Genomic DNA, 24020 nt, shown 5'->3' with positions numbered 1-24020 from the left:
TAGTGTACATTTCAAACCCCCAGGGGTTTCACCAATTTTGATACAACTGGGCTGTGCAAATGAAAAATTACATTTTTTACACAAAAATGCAGTTCTGGCTCAAAATTTTTCATTTTCACAAGGAATGAAGGAGAAAAAGCACCCCAAAATCTGTGCCCCAATTTCTCCCGAGTACGGCAATGTCTCACATGTGACCAAAAAATACCATTTGGGTGCATGGCAGGACTCAGAAGGGAAGGAGTGATTTTTGGATTTTGCAGCTCAGATTCTGGTGGAATGTTGGTGGGTGCTATGTCGCATTAGCAAGACCCCCAAAGCACCAATACAGTGGAAGCCCCCCACAAGTGACCCCATTTTGCAAACTACACCCCTCAGGGAATTCATCTAGGGGTATAGTGTACATTTCAAACCCCCAGGGGTTTCACCAATTTTGATACAACTGGGCAGTGAAAATGAAAAATTACATTTTTTTACACAAAAATGCAGTTCTGGCTCAAAAAGTTTCATTTTCAGAAGGTATGAAGGAGAAAAAGCACCCCAAAATCTGTGCCCCAATTTCTCCCGAGTACGGCAATGCCTCATGTGTGGCCAAAAAGTGCCAGGACTCAAAAGGGAAGGAGTGATATTTGGATTTTGCAGCACAGATTCTGGTGGAATGTTGGTGGGTGCTATGTCGCATTAGCAAGACCCCCACAAGTGACCTCATTTTGCAAACTACACCCCTCAGGGAATTCATCTAGGGGTATAGTGTACATTTCAAACCCCCAGGGGTTTCACCAATTTTGATACAACTGGGCAGTGAAAATGAAAAATTAAATTTTTTTTTACACAAAAATGCAGTTCTGGCTCAAAATTTTTCATTTTCAGAAGGTATGAAGGAGAAAAAGCACCCCAAAATCTGTGCCCCAATTTCTCCCGAGTACGGCAATGCCTCATGTGTGACCAAAAAGTGCCAGGACTCAGAAGGGAAGGAGTGATTTTTGGATTTTGCAGCTCAGATTCTGGTGGAATGTTGGTGGGTGCTATGTCGCATTAGCAAGACCCCCCAAGCACCAATACAGTGGAACCCCCCCACAAGTGACCCCATTTTGCAAACTACACCCCTCAGGGAATTCATCTAGGGGTATAGTGTACATTTCAAACCCCCAGGGGTTTCACCAATTTTGATACAACTGGGCTGTGCAAATGAAAAATTACATTTTTTACACAAAAATGCAGTTCTGGCTCAAAATTTTTCATTTTCACAAGGAATGAAGGAGAAAAAGCACCCCAAAATCTGTGCCCCAATTTCTCCCGAGTACGGCAATGTCTCACATGTGACCAAAAAATACCATTTGGGTGCATGGCAGGACTCAGAAGGGAAGGAGTGATTTTTGGATTTTGCAGCTCAGATTCTGGTGGAATGTTGGTGGGTGCTATGTCGCATTAGCAAGACCCCCCAAGCACCAATACAGTGGAACCCCCCCCACAAGTGACCCCATTTTGCAAACTACACCCCTCAGGGAATTCATCTAGGGGTATAGTGTACATTTCAAACCCCCAGGGGTTTCACCAATTTTGATACAACTGGGCTGTGCAAATGAAAAATTACATTTTTTACACAAAAATGCAGTTCTGGCTCAAAATTTTTCATTTTCACAAGGAATGAAGGAGAAAAAGCACCCCAAAATCTGTGCCCCAATTTCTCCCGAGTACGGCAATGTCTCACATGTGACCAAAAAATACCATTTGGGTGCATGGCAGGACTCAGAAGGGAAGGAGTGATTTTTGGATTTTGCAGCTCAGATTCTGGTGGAATGTTGGTGGGTGCTATGTCGCATTAGCAAGACCCCCAAAGCACCAATACAGTGGAAGCCCCCCACAAGTGACCCCATTTTGCAAACTACACCCCTCAGGGAATTCATCTAGGGGTATAGTGTACATTTCAAACCCCCAGGGGTTTCACCAATTTTGATACAACTGGGCAGTGAAAATGAAAAATTACATTTTTTTACACAAAAATGCAGTTCTGGCTCAAAAAGTTTCATTTTCAGAAGGTATGAAGGAGAAAAAGCACCCCAAAATCTGTGCCCCAATTTCTCCCGAGTACGGCAATGCCTCATGTGTGGCCAAAAAGTGCCAGGACTCAAAAGGGAAGGAGTGATATTTGGATTTTGCAGCACAGATTCTGGTGGAATATTGGTGGGTGCTATGTCGCATTAGCAAGACCCCCACAAGTGACCTCATTTTGCAAACTACACCCCTCAGGGAATTCATCTAGGGGTATAGTGTACATTTCAAACCCCCAGGGGTTTCACCAATTTTGATATAACTGGGCAGTGAAAATGAAAAATTAAATTTTTTTTTACACAAAAATGCAGTTCTGGCTCAAAATTTTTCATTTTCAGAAGGTATGAAGGAGAAAAAGCACCCCAAAATCTGTGCCCCAATTTCTCCCGAGTACGGCAATGCCTCATGTGTGACCAAAAAGTGCCAGGACTCAAAAGGGAAGGAGTGATATTTGAATTTAGCAGCACAGATTCTGGTGGAATGTTGGTGGGTGCTATGTCGCATTAGCAAGACCCCCAAAACACCAATACAGTGGAACCCCCCCACAAGTGACCCCATTTTGCAAACTACACCCCTCAGGGAATTCATCTAGGGGTATAGTGTACATTTCAAACCCCCAGGGGTTTCACCAATTTTGATACAACTTGGCAGTGAAAATTAAAAATTACATTTTTTTACACAAAAATGCAGTTCTGGCTCAAAATTTTTCATTTTCAGAAGGTATGAAGGAGAAAAAGCACCCCAAAATCTGTGCCCCAATTTCTCCCGAGTATGGCAATGCCTCATATGTGACCAAAAAATACCAGTTGGGTGCATGGCAGGACTCAGAAGGGAAGGAGTGATTTTTGGATTTTGCAGCTCAGATTCTGGTGGAATGAATGGTGGGTGCTATGTGGCATTAGCAAGACCCCCGAAGCACGGTGAAATGATGAACCTAATAATCCATAGATGTGTGGTATATTTTAAAACACTCCTTTATACATAGGCCGGGTTTGTCGGGGCAAGTTTCACAGTGGAAAATAGTTTCCTTTCTTATTCCCTTTTTATAGCAAACTTTGCACCTTTTTTGTGTCCTGCCCTTTCTTGCAGTGGAGGGGATTTCGTTAGGAAAATGCTGCCCTGGTACAATACGGGGGCCAGTACTAGAAGTACTGGGGCCCTCTGCCTGCTGGTTCCCAAATATTAGGCCCTTTATGACTTCCTCTTGAAAGTGCATAAATGTCCCCCTCTGGCTGGTAGAACGGAATAGCACGTAAGCGTTATACAGTATACCATCTGGATGATATACACGGCCAGCTTCTTGTACCAGATTTTTGTTTTCCGCAGGGCACTGTACGGCTTCAGTACCTGATCTGAAAGATCCACTCCGCCCATGTACCTATTGTAATCCAGGATACAATTAGGTTTTGAGGTGTGGGTACTGGTACCTCGTACAGGGACGGAGGTGGTACTGTCTCCATGAATTGTTGTCAGTATAAGGACATCCCTCTTGTCCTTATATTTGACCAACAACATATTTTCGGTGCATATTCCCCTGCTTTCACCCCTTCTCATTACTTGGGCAATGTGCGTTTTTGGGAGGCCTCTTTGGTTCTTACGCACAGTACCACAAGCTGCTGTACCTCTTGAACCAAGGGCCTTAAACAGGGGGATGCTAGTGTAAAAGTTATCCACATAGAGGTGATAACCTTTATCCAGGAAGGGGTGCACTAAATCCCAGACAATTTTTCCACTAACACCTACGAGGGAGGGGGGGCATTCTGGCGGTTCAATTCTTGAATCCTTCCCTTCATATACCCTAAACCTGTGGGTGTACCCTGAGGTGCTTTCACACAGCTTATACATTTTTATGCCATACCTTGCCCTCTTACTGGGAAGGTACTGGCGGAATTTAACCCTTCCTTTAAAATGTATAAGGGACTCGTCGATACAAATACATTTTTCAGGGATGTACATCTCTTCAAATTTGGCACTGAAATGATCAATGACCGGCCTGACTTTGAATAGCCGGTCAAAGGTGGGATCATCTCTGGGTGCGCACTGTGCATTATCATTGTAATGCAAAAATTTAAGGATCATCTCAAAACGAGCCCGAGTCATGGCCATACGGTAAAATGGGGTGCTGTACAGAACATCTGTACTCCAATATTGCCTAATTTCTGGCTTTTTTACTATGCCCATATGAAACACCAGACCCCAAAACGTCATCATCTCTACTGCATCTACAGGGGTCCACCTAGCAAATGATGACGTGGGGTTTTGAGCAATGAACTGCTGGGCATATAAATTAGTTTGGTCCACCATTAAATTTATAAAATCATCAGAGAAAAATAATTTGAAAAAGTCAATTTCTCTGAGACCTGTGGAATCAAATTGGATTCCTGGCATGGCCAAAAACTCAGGAACCTGGGGCTCAAAATTGTCTGGTGGTGGGGTCCATACGAGATCAATTATTGGGGGGGGGGTGTCTCAGCTGCTCTACGGGGGCGTCTTTGAGGGGGTCCCTCATCACCAGAGGAGGAAGAGGAGCTTAAGACGAAGCCTTCAAATTCCCCGCTTGCATCACTGGCTGTGTCAGAGTCAGAGGCAAGCATGGCATATGCCTCCTCCGCTGAATACATTCTTCTGGATGACTGGGATGACATTTGGGATGACATTTGGGATGCCATTTTTATTTTTGTGTTTCTGGTAGTGAAATGTTTCAACACGTGTATAGTGTAGGGGGGGGTACAAACTTTATTTCAACCCAGGGGGGTATGTAGTGTGTAGTGTGTATGTAGTGCAGAAAAAAAAAAATACTTTATACAGGAATTTGATCCCAATAAAAAAAAAAAAAATTGAAGGGGTTAAAAAAAAAAAAAAAAAATTGAAGGGGTTAAAAAAAAAAAAAAAAAGGTCCTGCGCCAAAAATTGAGCACAGATGTTGGTCAGTAACGTCCGTCACTGAACAGCGCTCAAAGGCAACAGGAATTTGATCAAAAAAAATAAAAAAATAGATCAACCCTGTGCCGAAAAAGCTGATCAGTGATGTACGTCACTAATCAGCGCACAGTGGCCACAGGACACCCACAAAATCACAGTGTGTGTAAAAAAAAAATTAAAAAAAGACCCCACAGCACCCTCAAAAAAAAAAAAAAAGGTGATCAGTGATGCGACACTGATTACCAGTGAGGGGCAGCAGGTGCACAACCTTTGGTGCAACTGACAGTGCAACTGGCAGCAACTGACAGGTATATATAAAAAAAAAACCCTCTGCACCCCCAAAAAGTTGCTGATCACCTCAGATATAGTGATCAGCACAAAAGGCGGGGGCAGCAGACACAAAATATAGCACTCTCTATCACTCTCTGTCACTATCTCTCTCTATCTCTCTATCTCTCACTATCTATCACTCTATGACACTGCAGCAGCAGCACTGACAGTAATATATATATAAAAAATAACCCCTGCACCCCCAAAAAGTTGCTGGGGGTGCACAAAAGGGGGACAGCAGACACAAAATATAGCACTCTCTGTCACTATCTCTCTCTATCTCTCTCTATCTCTCACTATCTATCACTCTATGACACTGCAGCAGCAGCACTGACAGGTATTTATATAAAAATAAAACCCTGCGCCCCCAAAAAGTTGCTGATCAGTTAATTTATACTGATCAGCACAAAAGGGAGGGCAGCAGTCAGTTATATAAAAAATATATAGCACAATCTGTCACTATCTCTCTATCTCTCTCTATCTCTCTCTATCTCTCTCTATCTCTCTCTATCTCTCTCTATCTCTCTATCTATAACTTTATCACACTGCAGCAGCACAAAATATAGCACTCTCTGTCACTAGCCCTCTCTATCTCTCTCTATCTCTCTCTCTCTATCTCTCTATCTATACTCGATGACACTGCAGCAGCACAACACAGCACAACACAGCACAGGAAGTCACAGCAAGAAGCAAGAAGTAGCAAGATCCAGGCAGTGATCAGGTAAGTATTTGGCAAGGTTCAGGTCAGTATACTGCGGCAGCTAGGCACGGTGACCGCACTGCACGCAATTCCAGACCGGAATGGCGTCTGCAGTGCAGTCACCGTTAGTTTAAACCCCCCTCCATGGCTGTGATTGGTCCGTCGGTCCGACGAACCAATCACGGCCTTTGGGGGCGGGCGGGGTGAGGTGGGGTGACACCAGTGTCACCCTTACACCCCGCGGTGATTGGTGCTGTACTTTACAGCACCAATCACCTCCGATCCCTGTGTCACCGGCGAACGTTATTCGCCGGTGACACAGAAAACGCTGTAATTGGCTGTTCACACTGAACAGCCAATCACAGCGATCGCCGACGGGGGGCGGCATCGCAGCCCCCCCTGGGCATGCAGGGACATGTCTGCTGTCAGGGACAGCAGACATCGTCCCTCTGTCACTGCGTCTCTAGACGCAGTGACAGTTTGAAGCCATGACGTATATATACGTCATGTGTCGGGAAGTACATCCCGGCCATGACGTATATATACGTCAAATGTCGGGAAGGGGTTAAAGTCGGGCCCGTTCTGTCGATCTTCCTCTTCAATGCTGTCGGGCAAGACAGCATTGAATAGGCACCCGCCGCTATTTCCCCTGTCGGAAATAGCGACGGGGATTGAATACCACCCTATATAACCCGTAGCCATGCAAACTGGAGACAACCATTTCTAGTCTTAAACCAATATTGAAAAGAGTGCAGCTTAGCAATTCACCAGGGAACAGATATGAGGCACTTGGCACTTTTATTTTTAACAACTTTAGTTACTGCTTTCTTGGTGAAGGTTCTGGAGAAATGTAATGCAGTCACAAGCTGCCAGACAAAGAAAAATTTCAAAAACATATGCATCCAATTATTACAACATAGCAAGATAATACAACCCGTTCAAACCGTAAACTTAATTAAAGTGCATTAAAAGTTATATTCATTCAACATAATCAGTAACATACTTTGGTTCACTGTGTCTCCTTCATTATGGTTTTATAATTGTATATATATTTTAAATTAGCAACTGACGATAATGTTAGCGGCATTGTCAAGAGGATCCTGGGAAGTGTTAATGTTCCTGTTGGCACAATTATTAATATCAGGTTCTTTCCTGACCATTATCAGGTACCTGATTGATGTACTGTATGTGATTCTGATGCCCATAGTTTCATCATACTTACTTTCTAAAATTCCTATCTTGAAGAAGTTCAGTGAGGAGAAGCATCTGGGCAGTGAAATCATTAAGCCCCACCTTGGAAAAATGTTGCTATTCGCAGGTCGTGATGAAGGGGCATGGCTAAATGTAATATATTTGCATAATTTGCCCCACCCACTCCATTCAGAACCACGAATCCAGGAGTTGTCAACTCACTCTGATGGCTTCACCAGGAAGCAGGAGGAATGTGGGAGGTGCACCAACTAATTCGTTGTGTGAGGGACTGCCCTAAAAATCGTTGAGTCTCCCACAACTTCCTGGAGAGTAGGTACTGTAAGTATGAATTTAATGAGAGCGTCTATTAAGCATCAGGCCACGAACTGTATTGTGGTGTTGTAGGTGTTTCGGAAGGAGGAGGAGGACGGAGTGGTGGCTGTGGCCTTGTAGGAGGCACTGGTGGTCTTGTAGGAGGCACTGGTGGTCTTGTGGGAGGCGCAGGCTGTCTGTTGTATGAACACAAAGATAATGATGTTTAAATTAAAAGTAATAGTACAATTATCAAAGTATCAGTTTAGAAAAAATGGTCAGAGAATTTCGTACAGACTATGGGGGGGGGTATTTAACTAGCGAAAAAACAGCAATGACTCAGTAGTCAATCACAGGCGTTTTCACCAGTTTTTGAATTCCATGCCGTTTTACTTTTTAAATTTTGTCGAATTGGCCGTGAAGTTGCCAAAACACGTGGATTCGCCACAAATTTGGCATTCCACACAATTTCCGTCAGTACCGAAAAAAATCGTCACGGAAGTTTAATCTAACTTGCCCTAAAAAACAGGTGAAAGTTGCAGATATTTCACGCCTGCTGAAAAATCTGGCACAGATTGTATACACCCCCCCCCCCCCCCCCCCCCCCGATACCAGAATGTTCACTACTACATGAATAGACCCCATGGTGAGGCAATCTGAGTAATCATGCACTGCTCACAGAAATCTAGGACTCTATGGGCATTACAACAATATTTGGCAATTTTTTGTTACACTTTTAAATTAAAGCTTAAATGAAGAGATAACCAAATGATTGCTTAGGTTCTCGGGGAGATGCATGAAGCAGCGAAAAGAGTGGAGAAGTTTCTGATGGCAACCATGCAGCTGCTCCTTATAGTTTATAGTAGGCGTGTCCAACCTGCCGCCCTCCAGCTGTTGTGAAACTACACATCCCAGCATGCCTTGCCATAGTTTTAGCATTCCCTAATATCAAAACTGTGGCAAGGCATTCTGGGATGTGTAGTTTCACAACAGCTGGAGGGCCACAGGTTGGACATGCCTGGTTTATAGAATGCACCTGGTAAATGTTACTTCATGCTTACTCTTTTCGCTGCTTCATACAACACCCCACAGATTTCACATACACACACGTTAAGATTTGTGCTAAGCGATTTATGGGACCTGACTAGATTGCTTAGAAAATGCCCCTACATCGCCATTAGTGTAGGCGATTTTCCTTCAACTTCCTGATGTCTAGATCTCCCTTACACACGTAGTGATGTGTGCTGGGGGATCTGTGCTAACCAATGCTTTGTACTGTATGCACTTGCTAGGCGATCTGACCAGATTTTGCGAGACCAATCATAGCCATCGCTAGGGGGTGTACACATGGAGTGATTGGTTCTTAATTCCTATGCGCTCTGTCTAGGCAAAAATCTATCTGTGTGTGTATGCCCCTTTACACTAACAATAGTTGCACCCTCCCACGCACACACAGATGTTAGTGGGGGTAAAAAGGCTCTGTCACCTCTGCTACTCTGTTTAGAAAAGCAGGCAGAATAAATCCACTAGATAGAGGATCTAGACTACTAGAGGCATCTCAGAGACTCCCGGAGTGCTGTGCATGCTTCCTGGGCCATCTTAAAATTTAGGCCCACCGGGCAGCTGCCCTGGGCCTCTGCATTGTAGGGGACTTTGAGCAGTGGCGGATGATGGTAACACAATCAGTGTGGGTGGTGGTCACACAATCAGAGCAGCAATGCAGCATTCTCTACCTGCCTTCCACTGACCGTAATTGGCTGTCAGATGATGCTGACTGGTGGATAACTGGAGCAAGAGCTGACATGTGGAGAGACAGAGCAGGAACGCAGGAGTGGCAATATATGATTTATTTTATTTGTTATATCTGTTGAAGATTGTTTGTAAATGGTTGGAATGGTGTAGTCCTAACAGGTTTCGCTACTCCAGGTAGCTTTATCAATAACCAGGTAGCGGTTTCGCTACCTGGAGTAGCGAAACCGGTTAGGACTACGCCATTCCAACCATTTACAAACCATCTTCAACAGAAAGAGATTCTGGGATTGCAGACCCGCTCAAACACCATCCGGATCCCCGTCCTATTTTGGATTACAAATACTTTGCAATTAAAGAAGAGGTTGAGGACACCAGCCCGCTTTTTTCCATCTAGCGGTGGGAGTTGGTTATTTGTGCCATCCTGGGCCACTCCTGGACGATACATCTTGTCCTCCCTCCCTATTGCTAATTTGGGGACGTCACTGCAGTTCCGTTTGGACTTTTGGGACTCTCCTGGTCAAATCCACCCCCATGGTTTGGTTAGGTGAGACATTAGCATCCATTTTAAATTGTTTTTAAACGTCTATGCAATCTGGCTACATGTTCTTTTTTTAGAATAAATAATAAATATCTGTGATAGATCTAACCAATCTGAATCTTATTTTTACAATTGTTTATTTACATTTTATTCCTCATTATTTAGCGCTGCTCAAACTTTTTTGCTTTTTCTCCCTTGTTTATTCAGTACAGGACTAACCAGTGGCGTAACTATGAATTGGGCGCCCCCCCCCCGGTAATGGGGGGCGCCCCGCCGCACCCCGCTCCCCCATCCCCCGCACGCAACCTTACGTGTCTTGCTGGTCCCGGCTCCCTTGCTGGCTTCCTTCTTCTGCTATGGCGACGGACCAACACAAAATGTCCGCCCCCATACAGCAGACAGTTTCAGAGAGTTGCTATATGGGGCGGACATTTTATTGTGGTCCATCTCACTAGCAGAAGAATGACCACCACTGAAGACAGGTAAGGCTGCGGGCGGCGTATTGGCGGGCGGAGGATGGGCGGACGGGTGGGGGCTAACTAAAGCACCACAGCCCCCGGCGCCCCCACATGCACAGCGCCCCCCCCCCCGCGACCGCGGGGGCTGCGGTGCTATAGTTATGCCTCTGGGACTAACTATCCTGTCACTGAGCAGCAGCTGGGAATCACAACTCAGGCGCACCTGACCCGGAATCACCTAGTGTGGTTTGGGTCTACCCCTGCTTTTTTTTTCCAACGTCCTGATCTACACTTACCAAAAGTTTGTATCTATGATATAAGGTACAAACCTGCTTGGAAAATGATGGGATATGGTAAAGACATCAGAAAATTTGTTCTATGAAAAATAAAAGAAAACACATTAGAATCGTTATGTAAAATAAATAAACATTGCTAATGATTAAAAGACAACCTGTCCGTGGATAATAATGGCCTTACGCAACTATATTGTAATGGCACTGCCAAACCTTTTATCATCTTGAATAAGTTAACAAGACACACAAACAGGACTTGAACCTGTATTTAGATCATTTTATTATTAAGCCGGGTACACACCTATACTGACAGATCTTCCGTGACCTGTTCATGAGATATCTTAAGAATGTACATACACTTGCAAATATGTTTTATTAAAAAAGAAAAACTACTATAACATGAAATGTCAGGTTTTATGGGCATCCTAATAATCGTCAAATGCTGGACAAAGGATTCAGACCCTTGTTGTATAGAAGTCTGTCTAAAAGTAAAAAAGAAAAACGTTGTGCCCCCCTTCCCTGAGCAGAACTATTGAGCCTGTCCTGGTTCTCCAAATGTGGGGGGTAAAAATAGTGATTATCCCCTGTATTTGTATCCCCACTGTATTTGTATCCCCTGCACACAGAGGAAAAGTATATTTTTATTGGGGGGGGGGGGGGGGGGGGGGGGCGCGTGGGGCGACTAATTTGAGTTATTTAATTCCCCATTTACCCCCCACAGCTGCATGAAGCATTGCTGTTGCAAGTGTAGCTGGCATAGACCAGGGTTCCGAGGAAACCCTGAGAGCTCCAGTGCCATCTGGACTTGTCATGACAGGTGATGATGTTGTCCTTCAGCAGAAGACAATGAGATGTCCGATAAGACATCTGGAAGATGCAGGCAGATGAGACTACTTTGGAAGGACCAATTGGAGAGAAATATTTCAGCTGGTTATTTAGACATCACCTCTGTCACCCCCAAAAAATAATGTGGGCTCAATCTAACTGCCATTTAATGCTAATACAATTTATATTTGTTATATTGACTATATCCAGATAGGATTCCATTTTATCGTTTATGAAATTTCATGCTAAATAGTTAAAAAATACTATAACATAATCAAACGATTAGATTCAGAACATTGTTCAAAATAAAAGAAACACATTTTAAGGAATCTTACATGTCTCCCAGTGCAACATCCAGTTAATGGTCCGCACATAAGGGGGGGAATTTACTAAAGGAAATTTGTAAAAAAAATAGGTGTATTTGTATCCAGAAATACACTTATTTTTGACATTTACTATCCCAAAAATACGGCAATTCGTATTCTTATTGATGTGCTATCAATACGAATAGGAATTGCCGTATTTTCGGGATAGTAAATGTCAAAAATAAGTGTATTTCTGGATACAAATACACCTATTTTTTACAAATTTCCTTTAGTAAATTTCCCCCAAAAGATCATGTTTTCCCCACTCGTTAGTGATAGAACACACTAATGTAACTGTGGGTCCGGTTTGGGAGGATTCTAGGAACCAGAAAGGCAGTCTAGAAGGGCCATGTGGGTCTAACTAACCATCAGATTCAATGTTGTGTTCCTATGGCCAATGGGCCTGATTCAACATCAGTGGGCCCGCAGCAAATTTGCGGCAGGGACCGATGGTGCGGCACTTCGCTTGTGTATCAGCGAATATATGCATGTACAGGGCCGCTGTGCGAACTCCTTTGGCGACAATCACATTCGCCGAGGCGTTAACACAGAGCGGTGCGGACTTGGGGAGGACAGGGGGCTGGCGCATGGTGACGCCCAGCGTTTCTTGGGCGTGCCCACAAAAAAAATGGTGGGTTACATCCAGAAAAATGCTGGTGATGACATGGTCGGCGACCATGGAATGATTTTTCCTCCGTACGCTCACATGCAAATGGATGTGTCAGCGTACACATCCATTTGCATGCTTCCATGGGGATTGGCGGGGCAGCGGGTGTACGTTCCCCTGGCAGCGGGTGTTAAGCCATTCACTAAGCAGGAAACGACCGCTGCTTAGTGAGTGGTACTCAGGACCAAAACCTATTAATAACAACACCAACGTAGAACAAAATGACCTGGCCTATCTGGTACCTACTTACGTCTACTGAATTGATACTTCCTGTTTTATTAAATACAGGTTATAGTGTACTGAAACAAATGTAAGTAAAAACAAAAAAAGGTGCAACCATGTGTAAGGTATTACCTGGCTCCATGGTACGTTATTGGCAGCTCTCTGATTTGGGTTGATAGTTTGTGCTGGTCTTTGAGTGTTTTCTCCTCTGTGAACATAAAACAGATTACGTAAAAACAAAGTAAAGAACAAACAACAAAAATGTAATATGACAATATAGCTATCCTGCATCACCAAGTTCATCATGGGCAACACTGCAGAGATGACCGATAATATGCAGCTGGTGTTATTAGTGGGAGAGAAATATCAGAGGGCCCACAGCACATGTAGGTCCTGATCCTCAGTTACATCTGTGACTTCATGCTGATGCCACCACACATTGGCCCTTATTCTGGTTGGTGCGGTAATATCCGCGTGCGTTCGTGCCGCCGATGTTTTTTGTCTGTGCATGTGCAGAGGCGTCTCTGCGCATGTGCGAGGCGGACGCACGGCAACATTCCGCATGAAATGTGTACACTCCGAACAGGGGGTGGAGAGGGGCGTGAAGGGCTGTTTGGGCACATTACCATATGTTTACACCCCGCGTTTCTTGAGCGTTCCCATGAAAACGCTGGGCGTACGTATGGTAATGCGGTCGTGATGCACGTGTAGGGGGCGGACATATGACATCGCCGGATGTCAGCTGCCCGCCCAGATCCCTGCTTTTGCATGGAGAAATGCCCATGTGGTCTGAGGTTGCAGGAGCTGGCGGACCACTCGGTCCTGCATTCGATGTTCTGCGACCATCGAATGATGGGGGAGGTTCCCTGAGATGGAGGGGGTGTATTCATGAGAAATACACGTGCGGTCCGTTCGGACAGCTTCTTACCGCGTACGGACGGAGTTGGCGATCCGTATGGAAGGCGGGGTTTAGGACGCACGGTGCTGGCCGCATATTCGGATCCGGCCGCACCGATCAGAATAAGGGCCATTGCTTCCCTGTGTCTGAATGCAGGACTGAGATGACCACTCACAGAGTCTATAGATGATGCATTGCTATCTGGTGTGCCTTTAGATGTACCATTGGTCACATCCAAACTTGCACCAATGCAATGGTAGATGTAGTTTCTGAGTACAGCCTTCTATGTCGCTACATTAGTGTACGTTTGTTTAGCCCCTCTCCCCATTACCTCTCAGATGTGATAGGGGGTGATAAAGAGTGATAAACATCAAACCAATAAGCTACTAGCTGCCATGCTATAGTATGTGTTTTATTCACATTTATCTCTTTTTAAGGCTCAATATATCTGCACCTGAGTCACTGCCCAGGAGCACCCCGTACCCTGCCTATACAGTTTTTTGTGCATGTATCCAAATCTGTACTGCGTCTCTGTATGGACACCATCAAGACATATGCGCGGTGCAACTCAGATGCACACGCTGATAAAAAGAAGAAGGGGGTCCATGTGTCACGTCTGAGGTATTTGTTATTGGGAATTTGAAGCTAGGCTCCCTAAGGAGCTTTGTCCACTTATGTGGAAAACCTCTGGTGTAGGTGCAGAGACCAGAGTCCAAAGGCATGACCAATGAGGGAGGAAACAGGAATAAAATTAATGTTGATATTTATTGAACAGTAAATCGGTTTAGAGGGAGTAACTCTTGATCACCGATGGTATAATTGCGTTCAACTGGTGAAAACTTTCAGGAAAAGAGCCCACAAGGATGTAGGTGACATCGAGTCCTTTTTTTGGATAAAACTGTTCACACGCCAACTGATGAAGCGTCAACTTCTAAGATGAAGAGAAGAGAGATATCGGGCAGTCGCAGAACAGGAGTAGATGTCAATTTCCTTTCCGGGTGAGGCCCATAATCAGTGCCACAATGGTGGAGAAGTTTTTGATAAATTCTCTATAATAATGGGCGAAGCCAGGGAAAAGTTAAATGCGCCGGAGGGTAATCGTCATAGGTCAGTCTTGTATAGCCTTGAGTTTCTCTGGATCCATTCTGAGACCGGAATCAGAGATAATATACCCTAAGAAAGGGATTGTTTTCACCTCAACCACGCCTTTTTCTAACTCTCTAATGTATAAATGATGAGCACAGGACTTCTTTGACCCAATGGCAATGCTCCTCAAGGCTGTTGGCATAGATAAGAATGTCATCTTAATAAACTAATACATGACGATATAGAAGATCCTGGAAGATTTAATTAACAAAGTTCTGAAAGACTGCAGGAGAATTACTGAGACCAAATGGCATAACGAGGTATTCATAATGTCCGTCTCTGGTTTTAAATGCGATTTTCCACTCGTCACCTTCATGAGTGCGGATCAGATTGTATGCCCCCCGCAGGTCTAGCTTGGTAAATACAGTAGCTCCACTGACACATTCAAAAAGTTCTGTGATTAGGGGGAATGGATAATGATTCTTTACAGTTAACTATTAACCCCCTATAGTCGATAAGATGAAACCTGGCCCAGCTGGTGAAGAAGAGGGTCGAATAAAACCTTTGACTAGGTTTTCTTGGATGTATTCTGCCATAGATTGAGTCTCATGTAGTGACAGCAGATAAATTCGACCCATTGGCAGTGATGAGATTGATGGGGCAATTCCAGGAGCAATGAGGAGGAAGCATGTCAGCACCAGCTTTACTGAAGACATTGGCAAAGGATTCATAGGGATTAGAAGGTACATCGGATGCTTTGTGAGTAGAATTCTGAGCCAACAATACTTGTTTGAGAAAGGACCAAACACAGGACTGACCCTATGTGGTCACTTGAGAGGTGGTCCAATCAATGCGAGGATTGTGAAGTTTTAGCCATGGAAGGCTGAGAACCAGTGCGTGTGATGCTTTGGGGGTCACTAAGAAGCTGAGCATTTCTGAAAAAGGAACTCTCAGCTTGACTTGGATAAGTTGATTTCAGAGTGCAACAGAGTCTCCGAGAATCTTACTGCCATTAACTGCAGTAAAAAAAGAGAGGACAAGAAAGTCTCTCAGTGTGTAAGGACCACTTTTGAACTAATTCAATAGTGATGAAATTCTCTGTAGCATCAGAATCCAACAGGGTTGATACTTTTCTTTAATGATTCAGTCTGTGCTTGATGGAGAAGAATGAAATACTCCCAACCGGCCCTTTCCTTGACTGGTTAGGAGTTGTAGTTTCCCAGACGCATGCGATGGTCTGCACAATACAGGGATTCCCAGTTTGTCACCTCTTATGTTCCTCTGGAGATAGTCGGGAACAGTGATTTTGCATAGGCTCATCCTTTTCAGGGGAGACAACTCGCTGGTGAACAACAGAGGAAGGTTGGAATGAGCAGTTCTTCCCCTCTCAACTGGTCGTTCTCTGAAGTGGAGATCAACTTTATTGCAGAGGGACACTAAGTCCTTGAGTTTAGTAGGAAGGTTCCGGCAACCAGATAGTCTTTAATACGGTCGGAAAGACCATTCCAAAAAGTAGCTAATAATGCCTTGTCATTCCAAGACAATTCAGATGCCAGGATTTGGTTGAGATATTGTCCTACAATTCTTGAACCCTGCTGAAGATGTAATATATCAAATTCGGCTGAGGTGATGCGTCCTGGCTCATCAAAGATGCGCCGGAATGTAGCCAAAATCTTTGTAAGAAACTGGCAGGGAATTCGCTCTCTCCCACAGAGAAGATGCCCAATTTAATGCTGACCCTGAGAGTAGCGAGATGATATAAACTATCTTGGTGCAGGAAGTTGTGGGGCAATAGCTCTAAATTAATTTCAGATTGGTTTAAAAACCCTCCACAGTTCAAAGAAGTCCCATCAAATTTGTTGGGGTTGGGAGATGAAGACGAGAGGGTGTCATCACAGTGGGTGGTGAATTATCCGATCTGGTTGGCTAAGGAGCGGGACCTCGATTAATAGTTTGAAGATTAGTATTGAAGATTATGAAAACAAGATGTCAGTTCCTGTAAATACTGCTCACTTGACCTTGCGCCACTTCCTCGTTTTCCATACGAGTGGCTAGTTTCTGGACTGAACCAGTTGCTGGACTCTGTTGTTTGTCCGGATCCATTTGTCCAGTACAAACTGTCATACCTGAGGTATTTGTTATTGGGAATTTAAAGCTAGGCTCCCTCAGGAGCTTTGCCCACATAAGTGGATATCCTCAGGTGTGGGCGCGGAATAAAATAAAACAGTAGTTCAACAATGATGCCTGAGTGAGGAAACAGTATTAACTGTAAGAGTCTTTGGACTCGGGATTGCCCAAGTGGAGCTGTGGCCGGATTGGAACCGGTAGGTGGAATCAGCAACAGCCAAAGGATGTCCTCACAGATGCCTGATGATGACCATCGATGGATGAGGAAGAAGACGTAAGTATCTTGGTAGACACTGGTGGACTATGATCTGTTCTCTTTACAGAACTTGGAGAACTGACACCACAGGCACAAAGGGAGGTACACCTGGTGATGATGGGTACCGATGCTAGATATCAATGGTAGAGGATATCAGCATGGTCTCTCTGAATTTGACTGGGCAGAGGTAGTACTTGAGGAGTTAAAGAATAGATGAACAGAAAATAACTTTAAAATCAGCAGATACAAACAATAACAAGTTATTGATGAAATCGATGCTAAAGCACAAAGTTAGAGTGCGACGCTAGAGAGCGATGCTTGTACATGGACCGTTTGCAGCCTATGGTTTGAAAAATAAAAGTTGTCAATCGATGGTGACAATATGTGTTGATATTCGATGGTGTCGATCGATGTTGATAAATCGATGGTAGAAATCATTGATGGTTATCGGTGTTGATAACTGATGATAACAGATAATGAAGAATATCGATTAAACTATCGATGGTGGCTATCGATGGTGACAGTTGATGGCCGAGGAGTGGACTGACGACTGGAGATAATAATGCAGAACTCAGCTAAAACTGAGAGGAAAAAGGGGGGATTAGATCACAGCATCTGGGAAAACCAGTTTGACATATCATTTAGTAATTATAAATTAGTATATCCGTAAATAAGGTAATAATAAAAGTAGTGGTGATAGTATTTCCACTAATTATGGGAGATTGCCTGTTTTCACACAATGGATAGAAACCGCATGTGATCCTTTTAAAAGAAACAATTTTATTATATACCATGTAATCATCTATGTAACCTATCATAAAGCAATAGTAATCCTTCTGATCCGTGATAGGTGTCAATATATTGTAATAGGTAATAATAAAGTCCTTGTTAGGGCTTACGTTCTCCAATAATTAGAGATGAAGAGATTCCAAGGCCACTTAATAATGTGGAGCCGGCGTCTCGGCTAATAATAATGTGGTTTGGAAGCTGATAATAAAAAGTTCCTTTTTAAGGGGATTTTGATACTCGCAGCACCCGGCACCTGGGACTTATGGTGGGCTGACTGCAGTAGATAACATGGACTGGAGACCGTCTTGATGGCAAGGGTCTCAGCGCTCTACCACTTGCAGTGGGAGCGCTCTGCCTGATAATGGACGGTGGGTAAGGTCCTGGCTGGAGGGTCCCACGGTGGCTTCGTTGGCTGTAAGCACGCTTGCGGGCAGGCGCACCTGTGTATGTGTGCCGCTGGAAGGGCTACTGACGATTGATGTCTTAGAGCAGGGCCCTGTAGTGCACCAGCCCATGCTTTAGTTGTGGTATAGCGCGGCAGGGGTAAGGTCACCAGACACAGGGCAGTTAAGTGCAGGAATCTTCTATGCACTGATGGCTAGGCTGGTCCGGGTGCCCTGGGTGCTTCTGAGTGCAAAAAGGAGGGTGAAAGTCAACGCGTTTCATCCCTGGTAAATGGGGACTCTCTTTTTTCTTTCTTGTAATCCACTTATGTAGTAAGAATTGCCAATCCCATTGATCACAAGCAGCAGGGTAACCCCCATTTTATATTCTGACTTTAAATGATAAATATCTAAATTACCATGAGGACCAGTGGCGGATTCAGGGGGGGGCACCCGGGCACGTGCCCCCCCTGTCATTCATTTTGTAGATGAGAACCAGAGATTTCCAACGAGCCCAGCCCCATGTCTCTAGCCCCCCGGGAACCGGAGATATCGCCTGGCAAATCTGTAACATTTTTACCCCATAGGATAATATGGGACCCGTCAATTCCGACCCCCACCCGGTTCCGACAGCTGCCAGTTCCCCCCTGGCATCACAGGAGCTTGTGATTGATGTTATTCAATTCCAAATCGCTGAGCCTTCAATATGATACCAGGATGGTCCATATCGGTCAATCAGTTCCAGAGATATAGCGGGTAAATCGATTTTTTTTATTTTTGAAATGTAATTTCATGGCTGTTCATGTTCTTTGAGGGCAGATTACTCTGGAACCAAACGTTCCAGTTTTACTGGACCAAAATCATTCAAAGCCCACTCAAAAGTTCTTCAATATGATACTTGTCTCATGTAAATGGGTCAGTTAGTTCCGAAGATATAGCCGGTTAAATTATATAACTGGTTAAAGGGGGGGAGGGGTGGTTTTCTCTCCCCCTCACACCAGAAAATGCAGGGACTAGGCTGGTGTAAAAGGGGCCAACCTGGGAATGCATTTTCTGGTGTGAAATGGGTATTATTTCAAATAGCTGGGACCTGCAGTGCTCGGAATACAGCCAGGCTCTGCCACTGTCAGTGGCTATCACTTCTGTCCCCCATTTACCACGAGCATGTATTCCCACATGGCAACGAGCATGGAACCTCTGGCAATGAGCATGGAACCCTTGGCAATGAGCATGTAGATAAGTAGCACTTACTGTATGTAGCATAATTTTGAATAGGCATTATGGTGTTTGGCATAATACATAATGGACATCATGCCGTGTAACTTAACGTGCAATGGACATTATGGTGTAAATGTTTAATGCGCGCCTTTGGTGGACAATGTCCCTGTTTATGAAGCGTATTTTGTCTTAATCTGTGTAGCATTATGTGAATTCTGGCTCAATCCGTGTGGCATTATGTGAATTTTGTCTCAATCCGTGTGGCATTATGTGAATTTTGTCTCAATCTGTGTGGCATTATGTGAATTTTGGCTCAATCCATGTGGCATTATGTGAATTTTGGCTCAATCCATATGGCATTTTATGAATTTGGCTCAATCCGTGTGGCATTATGTGAATTTTGGCTCAATCCATATGGCATTTTATGAATTTGGCTCAATCCTTGTGGCATTATGTGAATTTTGGCTCAATCCATATGACATTTTATGAATTTGGCGCTATCCGTGTGGCATTATGTGAATTTTGGCTCAATCTATATGGCATTTTATGAATTTGGCTCAATCCGTGAGGCATTATGTGAATTTTGGCTCAATCCATTTGGCATTATGTGAATTTTGACACAATCCATGTGGCATTATGTGAATTTTGGCTCAATCCATTTGGCATTATGTGAATTTTGGCTCAATCCGTGTGTCATTATGTGAATTTTGACACAATCCATGTGGCATTATGTGAATTTTGACACAATCTCATGTGGCATTATGTGAATTTTGGCTCAATCCGTGTAGCATTATGTGAATTTTGGCTCAATCCGTGTAGCATTATGTGAATTTTGACACAATCCATGTGGCATTATGTGAATTTTGGCTCAATCCATTTGGCATTATGTGAATTTTGGCTCAATCCGTGTGTTATTATGTAAATTTTGGCTCAATCCGTGTGGCATTATGTGAATTTTGACACAATCCGTGTGGCATTATGTGAATTTTGGCTCATTCAATTTGGCATCATGTGTAAGGGGCAAGTATAATGGGGTTTAGTATTTTGTTGCATAATGTGTAGAAGTTGTATATGGTGTTGTACACTACACTCAAGGACATGCCCCCTGTTGAGTGGCCACACCCCCTTTTCCAGAGCGCGCCATCGGCGCGCGCACAACTACATCCTTCACTTTTGTTGCCATGGTGGGCCTGCGTACTTTAAATGCCAGGGCCTATTTTTAATCCCATTCCCACCCTCTCTCTGCCGCTCTCTTAGCATGTACACTGGCACCACTAACACTGGCTCTCCCCCACCTAAACCCTCTTTTATCATGGTGCCCCCCCTGTCATTTTATCATGGATCCGCCCCTGATGAGGACTAGTGTCTCAGGACATCTAGTACATCTCTTTAAGAACTGAGAGGAGACTCCAGGGACACTGGAGGAAGCCAGACCATGCAGCAGAATGGTAAGTGCACATGGAGACAGCAGGATCTCACTGGAGCTGTGGATACATGCTGCTTACTCTGGAAACATCATTGTACTGGCGATTTCAGAGGGGTCAGCCCACTACTGATATAGGGAGAGCTGCACGGGGATTGGCTGGAGTTTGTGATGTCAGAACCAGGAAGTCTAGGATTGGTTGGAAATGGCCATGTGACTGAATCCAAGATTGCCGCGCCTATACCAGGGAAGGGAGGGAACTTTGGTTTGCATGCAGCTTAGCTGCGGCCTATAGCAATGTTGGAGAGCAGCGTTGAGTATCACAGAGTGATGCAGACACAGCAGAGTCAGGAGGAAGTGCTACAGTATGACAGTGAGCGCTACAGTATCACGCACTGAGGCGCTGACCAGACCCACATGGAGACACTTGAGAGGTAGGAAAGTGTTTCTAACACCCGATTCATGACACCATGTGCATTCTCCATCCTCTCTAGCCTGCAGCACAGTGGGACTCTGAGTACTGGTGTCACTAGAAGACCCTAGCGCTGTACCAGAGCCCAACCTGCATGGGGCTGCAGTGTTTATTCTGCCCATTTTCCTACTGAGCATGCCCAAAATGCAGGGACAATATCTGCATCATTTGCCGTGATTTGTGCAGTTTTGCCGCTGATGAGTATTCTAAAAACGGGTACAAGGTGTGCGGCCTGGGCCCCCAGGCAGTAGGCATGGATTGCAGATTATAGGATGCTAGTATTACGCATGAAGAGAATACTATACGATAGCTGATGTTGGGTAACATGTTACTTGGAATACCTAGATCTTCTCTTTTTTCGGCAACACCTTCTTCTAATTGCATCCCGCTTTATAAACAACACAATTATGAGGATGAGAATTGGCACAACGAGCAGAAAGAAGATCAGCAGTCCGTCTCGTAACGAGGTATCTGTAAAAATCAAATTATAAGAGAAGGAGAAATAATTACAGTAGGAGCAATAATTAGAGCACATAAATCAGGTCATATTGCAATGGGTTTGATATGAAATCCCGGCGGTCAGAAGCCCGGCGTTCAAAATCCCGATGCCGGAATCCCGAACAGGTGGGGGACGTGGATCGCCCCCCCTTGCGGGCTTGCTATGCTCGCCACGCAGCGGGCCTGGTGCCTCGCTACGCTCGGCACACTAATTTATTCTCCTTCTATGGGTGTCGTGGACACCCACAGAGGGACAAAGTGACGGGATTTCGGCCATCGGGATTATAACTGTATCCCTTGCAATGTGCTTGTGCCACTTTCTCTGGGCTAAGCCATGAAAAGTGATAAAATGGAGAGTGATAAACCACCAGCCAATCAGCTGCTACCTGTCATTTTTCAAACACAGTCTGTGACGAGGCAAGTAGGATCTGATTGGCTGGTGGTTTATCACTGTCCATTGTATCACTTTTCAAGATTAGTGCATCTGGCCCACTGTGAGGTAAAGGTAGGCAATATTTGTCTCTATAGCAACTGTAGAACTAAAAGTCCCAGCATGCCAGTCACATGACATCAGCGCCCTCCCCAAAAATAAAAATAAATAAATGAGCGCCCACCCCATATTTGGCAATCAGCAGCGGAAATAAAAGTCAGTTTTGACTGATTTTTATTACCGAAGGGGAGAAAAAAATCATTGGATAGTCAGAGACTATCTAATGATTCCTCTCCCCTTCGGTTAGGGGGGATGTGTTTGGGTACATATCCCCGTTATTGCTAGTGAGGGGATTTGGGGGGGCAGCGGCGGCAGTAAACTGTCTGAATCAGAAAAGTAGTACCACCCTTACTACCACAGATTGATAAATAGGCTTTGTGTGAATATTATGTCTGACATTCCCGCAGATATTTAGCTTGCGTCTATCTAGATGCTGTTGACTACTTTTAGGCATCTAACTAGACGCGTTCGACCATTTGTGGTCGATCTAGACATCGTTGATCCACCATATCAGAACCAGTAGAAACATGTCCCCCTGCATGCTCGCTTTGGGGTTACTCTTCCCTATCATAGGCCCTTATTCTGGTTCACTCTCAAAGGCAAAATCCTTCTCAAATGGACAAAACCATGTGCACTGCAGGTGGGGTGGATGTAACATGTGCAGAGAGAATTAGATTTGGGTGGGGTTTTATTTCAAAGTGAGATCTATATTGCAGTGTAAAAAGAAAGCAGTCAGTATTTTTGCTGCACAGAAACAAAATAAAAACTCACCCATATGTAACTCTCTTCACATGTTACATCTGCCCCCTCTGCAGTGCAGCATGGTTTTGCCCATTTGAGGAAATTAATTTAATTAATTTGCCTTTTTGAGGAAACCAGAATAACACTCATAGTGCATATTGTGCAAAAATTACGTGTGTTGACCGTTGTCATGTTGACAATTGACATTTTTGAACTTATTGACCTGTATCGACATCCATTGACAACTTACCAATGTGTGTAGGGCCACTATCAATACTTCCACCGTAGCCAGATCGGTCACAGTTCGGGGGTGCCCAGCCATTGTTGCAGTAGCAGTTCCCATTGTTATTGCACACCTGATATAACATAATAGTAAGACCAGACTGTCAGCAAGTGTAAATGCTACCTGAGTAATCCTGCAACCAGAGTACACACGTGTGTCCTCATACACCACAGCCACAGTCACACCAAACAGCCCCTCTCTCTGTGCTAGGTCCCAGGTCACTCGGACGCGCCAATAGGCTCAAAATTAGCATCTTACTCACATTAATAAAACACTTTGATGCAACAGAATGACAAAGCTGTGTGGCATTTGTGTATCTGTGTGTGAATGATTCTGAATGTGTGTATGAAGGGCTATGACGCAGGGTGCACAGGTTTCTCTCCCAACAAGTTCCTTTGTGCTTCATCTGTGACTTTATTCCTATGTAAAACCAATTCTTGTGCAGTTAAAGTCATATCCCAGAGTCTCCAGTACACTGTAAGTGGTGTTTTGCTGCATCTGCAATGCAGGCAGAATACAAAATTGAAAGAAAAAGTTTCTATGCTCAATGTGGCTCAGTTGCACTAGACGTCTTGTGCCGTCTGGCCTATTGAGGCATTGGGGGGTAATTCAGACCTGATGGCACAGCTGCAAATTCACCCAGTGGCTGATTATCAATAAATGTGTATACAGGCACATAGGAAATGTGCTCGCTGAAGGTGTGTGAGACAAAAAGGGTGCGGCCTCACAAGG

The 24020-nt window shown here is 44.4% G+C and overlaps 1 protein-coding gene across 1 annotated transcript in view; it reads right to left on the bottom strand.

Annotated features, from left to right (window-relative positions):
• Window positions 1-6688: 6688 nt before the first annotated feature.
• The window catches only part of LOC146007403 (disintegrin and metalloproteinase domain-containing protein 9-like), a 63481-nt gene continuing 46149 nt past the window's right edge, over window positions 6689-24020 (bottom strand). Inside the window, exons 18-22 of the mRNA XM_083145754.1 lie at window positions 23256-23361; window positions 21618-21747; window positions 12757-12832; window positions 10582-10628; window positions 6689-7701 (exon numbers count right to left, since the gene is read on the bottom strand). Coding sequence (XP_083001880.1) covers window positions 7560-7701; window positions 10582-10628; window positions 12757-12832; window positions 21618-21747; window positions 23256-23361 — 501 coding nt within the window. The 3' untranslated portion in view covers window positions 6689-7559. The remainder of the gene's footprint in view (window positions 7702-10581; window positions 10629-12756; window positions 12833-21617; window positions 21748-23255; window positions 23362-24020) is intronic.

Source organism: Crinia signifera, chromosome 6, assembly GCF_055691185.1.
Source record: "Crinia signifera chromosome 6, ASM5569118v1, whole genome shotgun sequence".
Lineage (NCBI taxonomy): Eukaryota > Metazoa > Chordata > Amphibia > Anura > Myobatrachidae > Crinia > Crinia signifera.
This window is presented reverse-complemented; position numbering and strand designations above follow the sequence as displayed.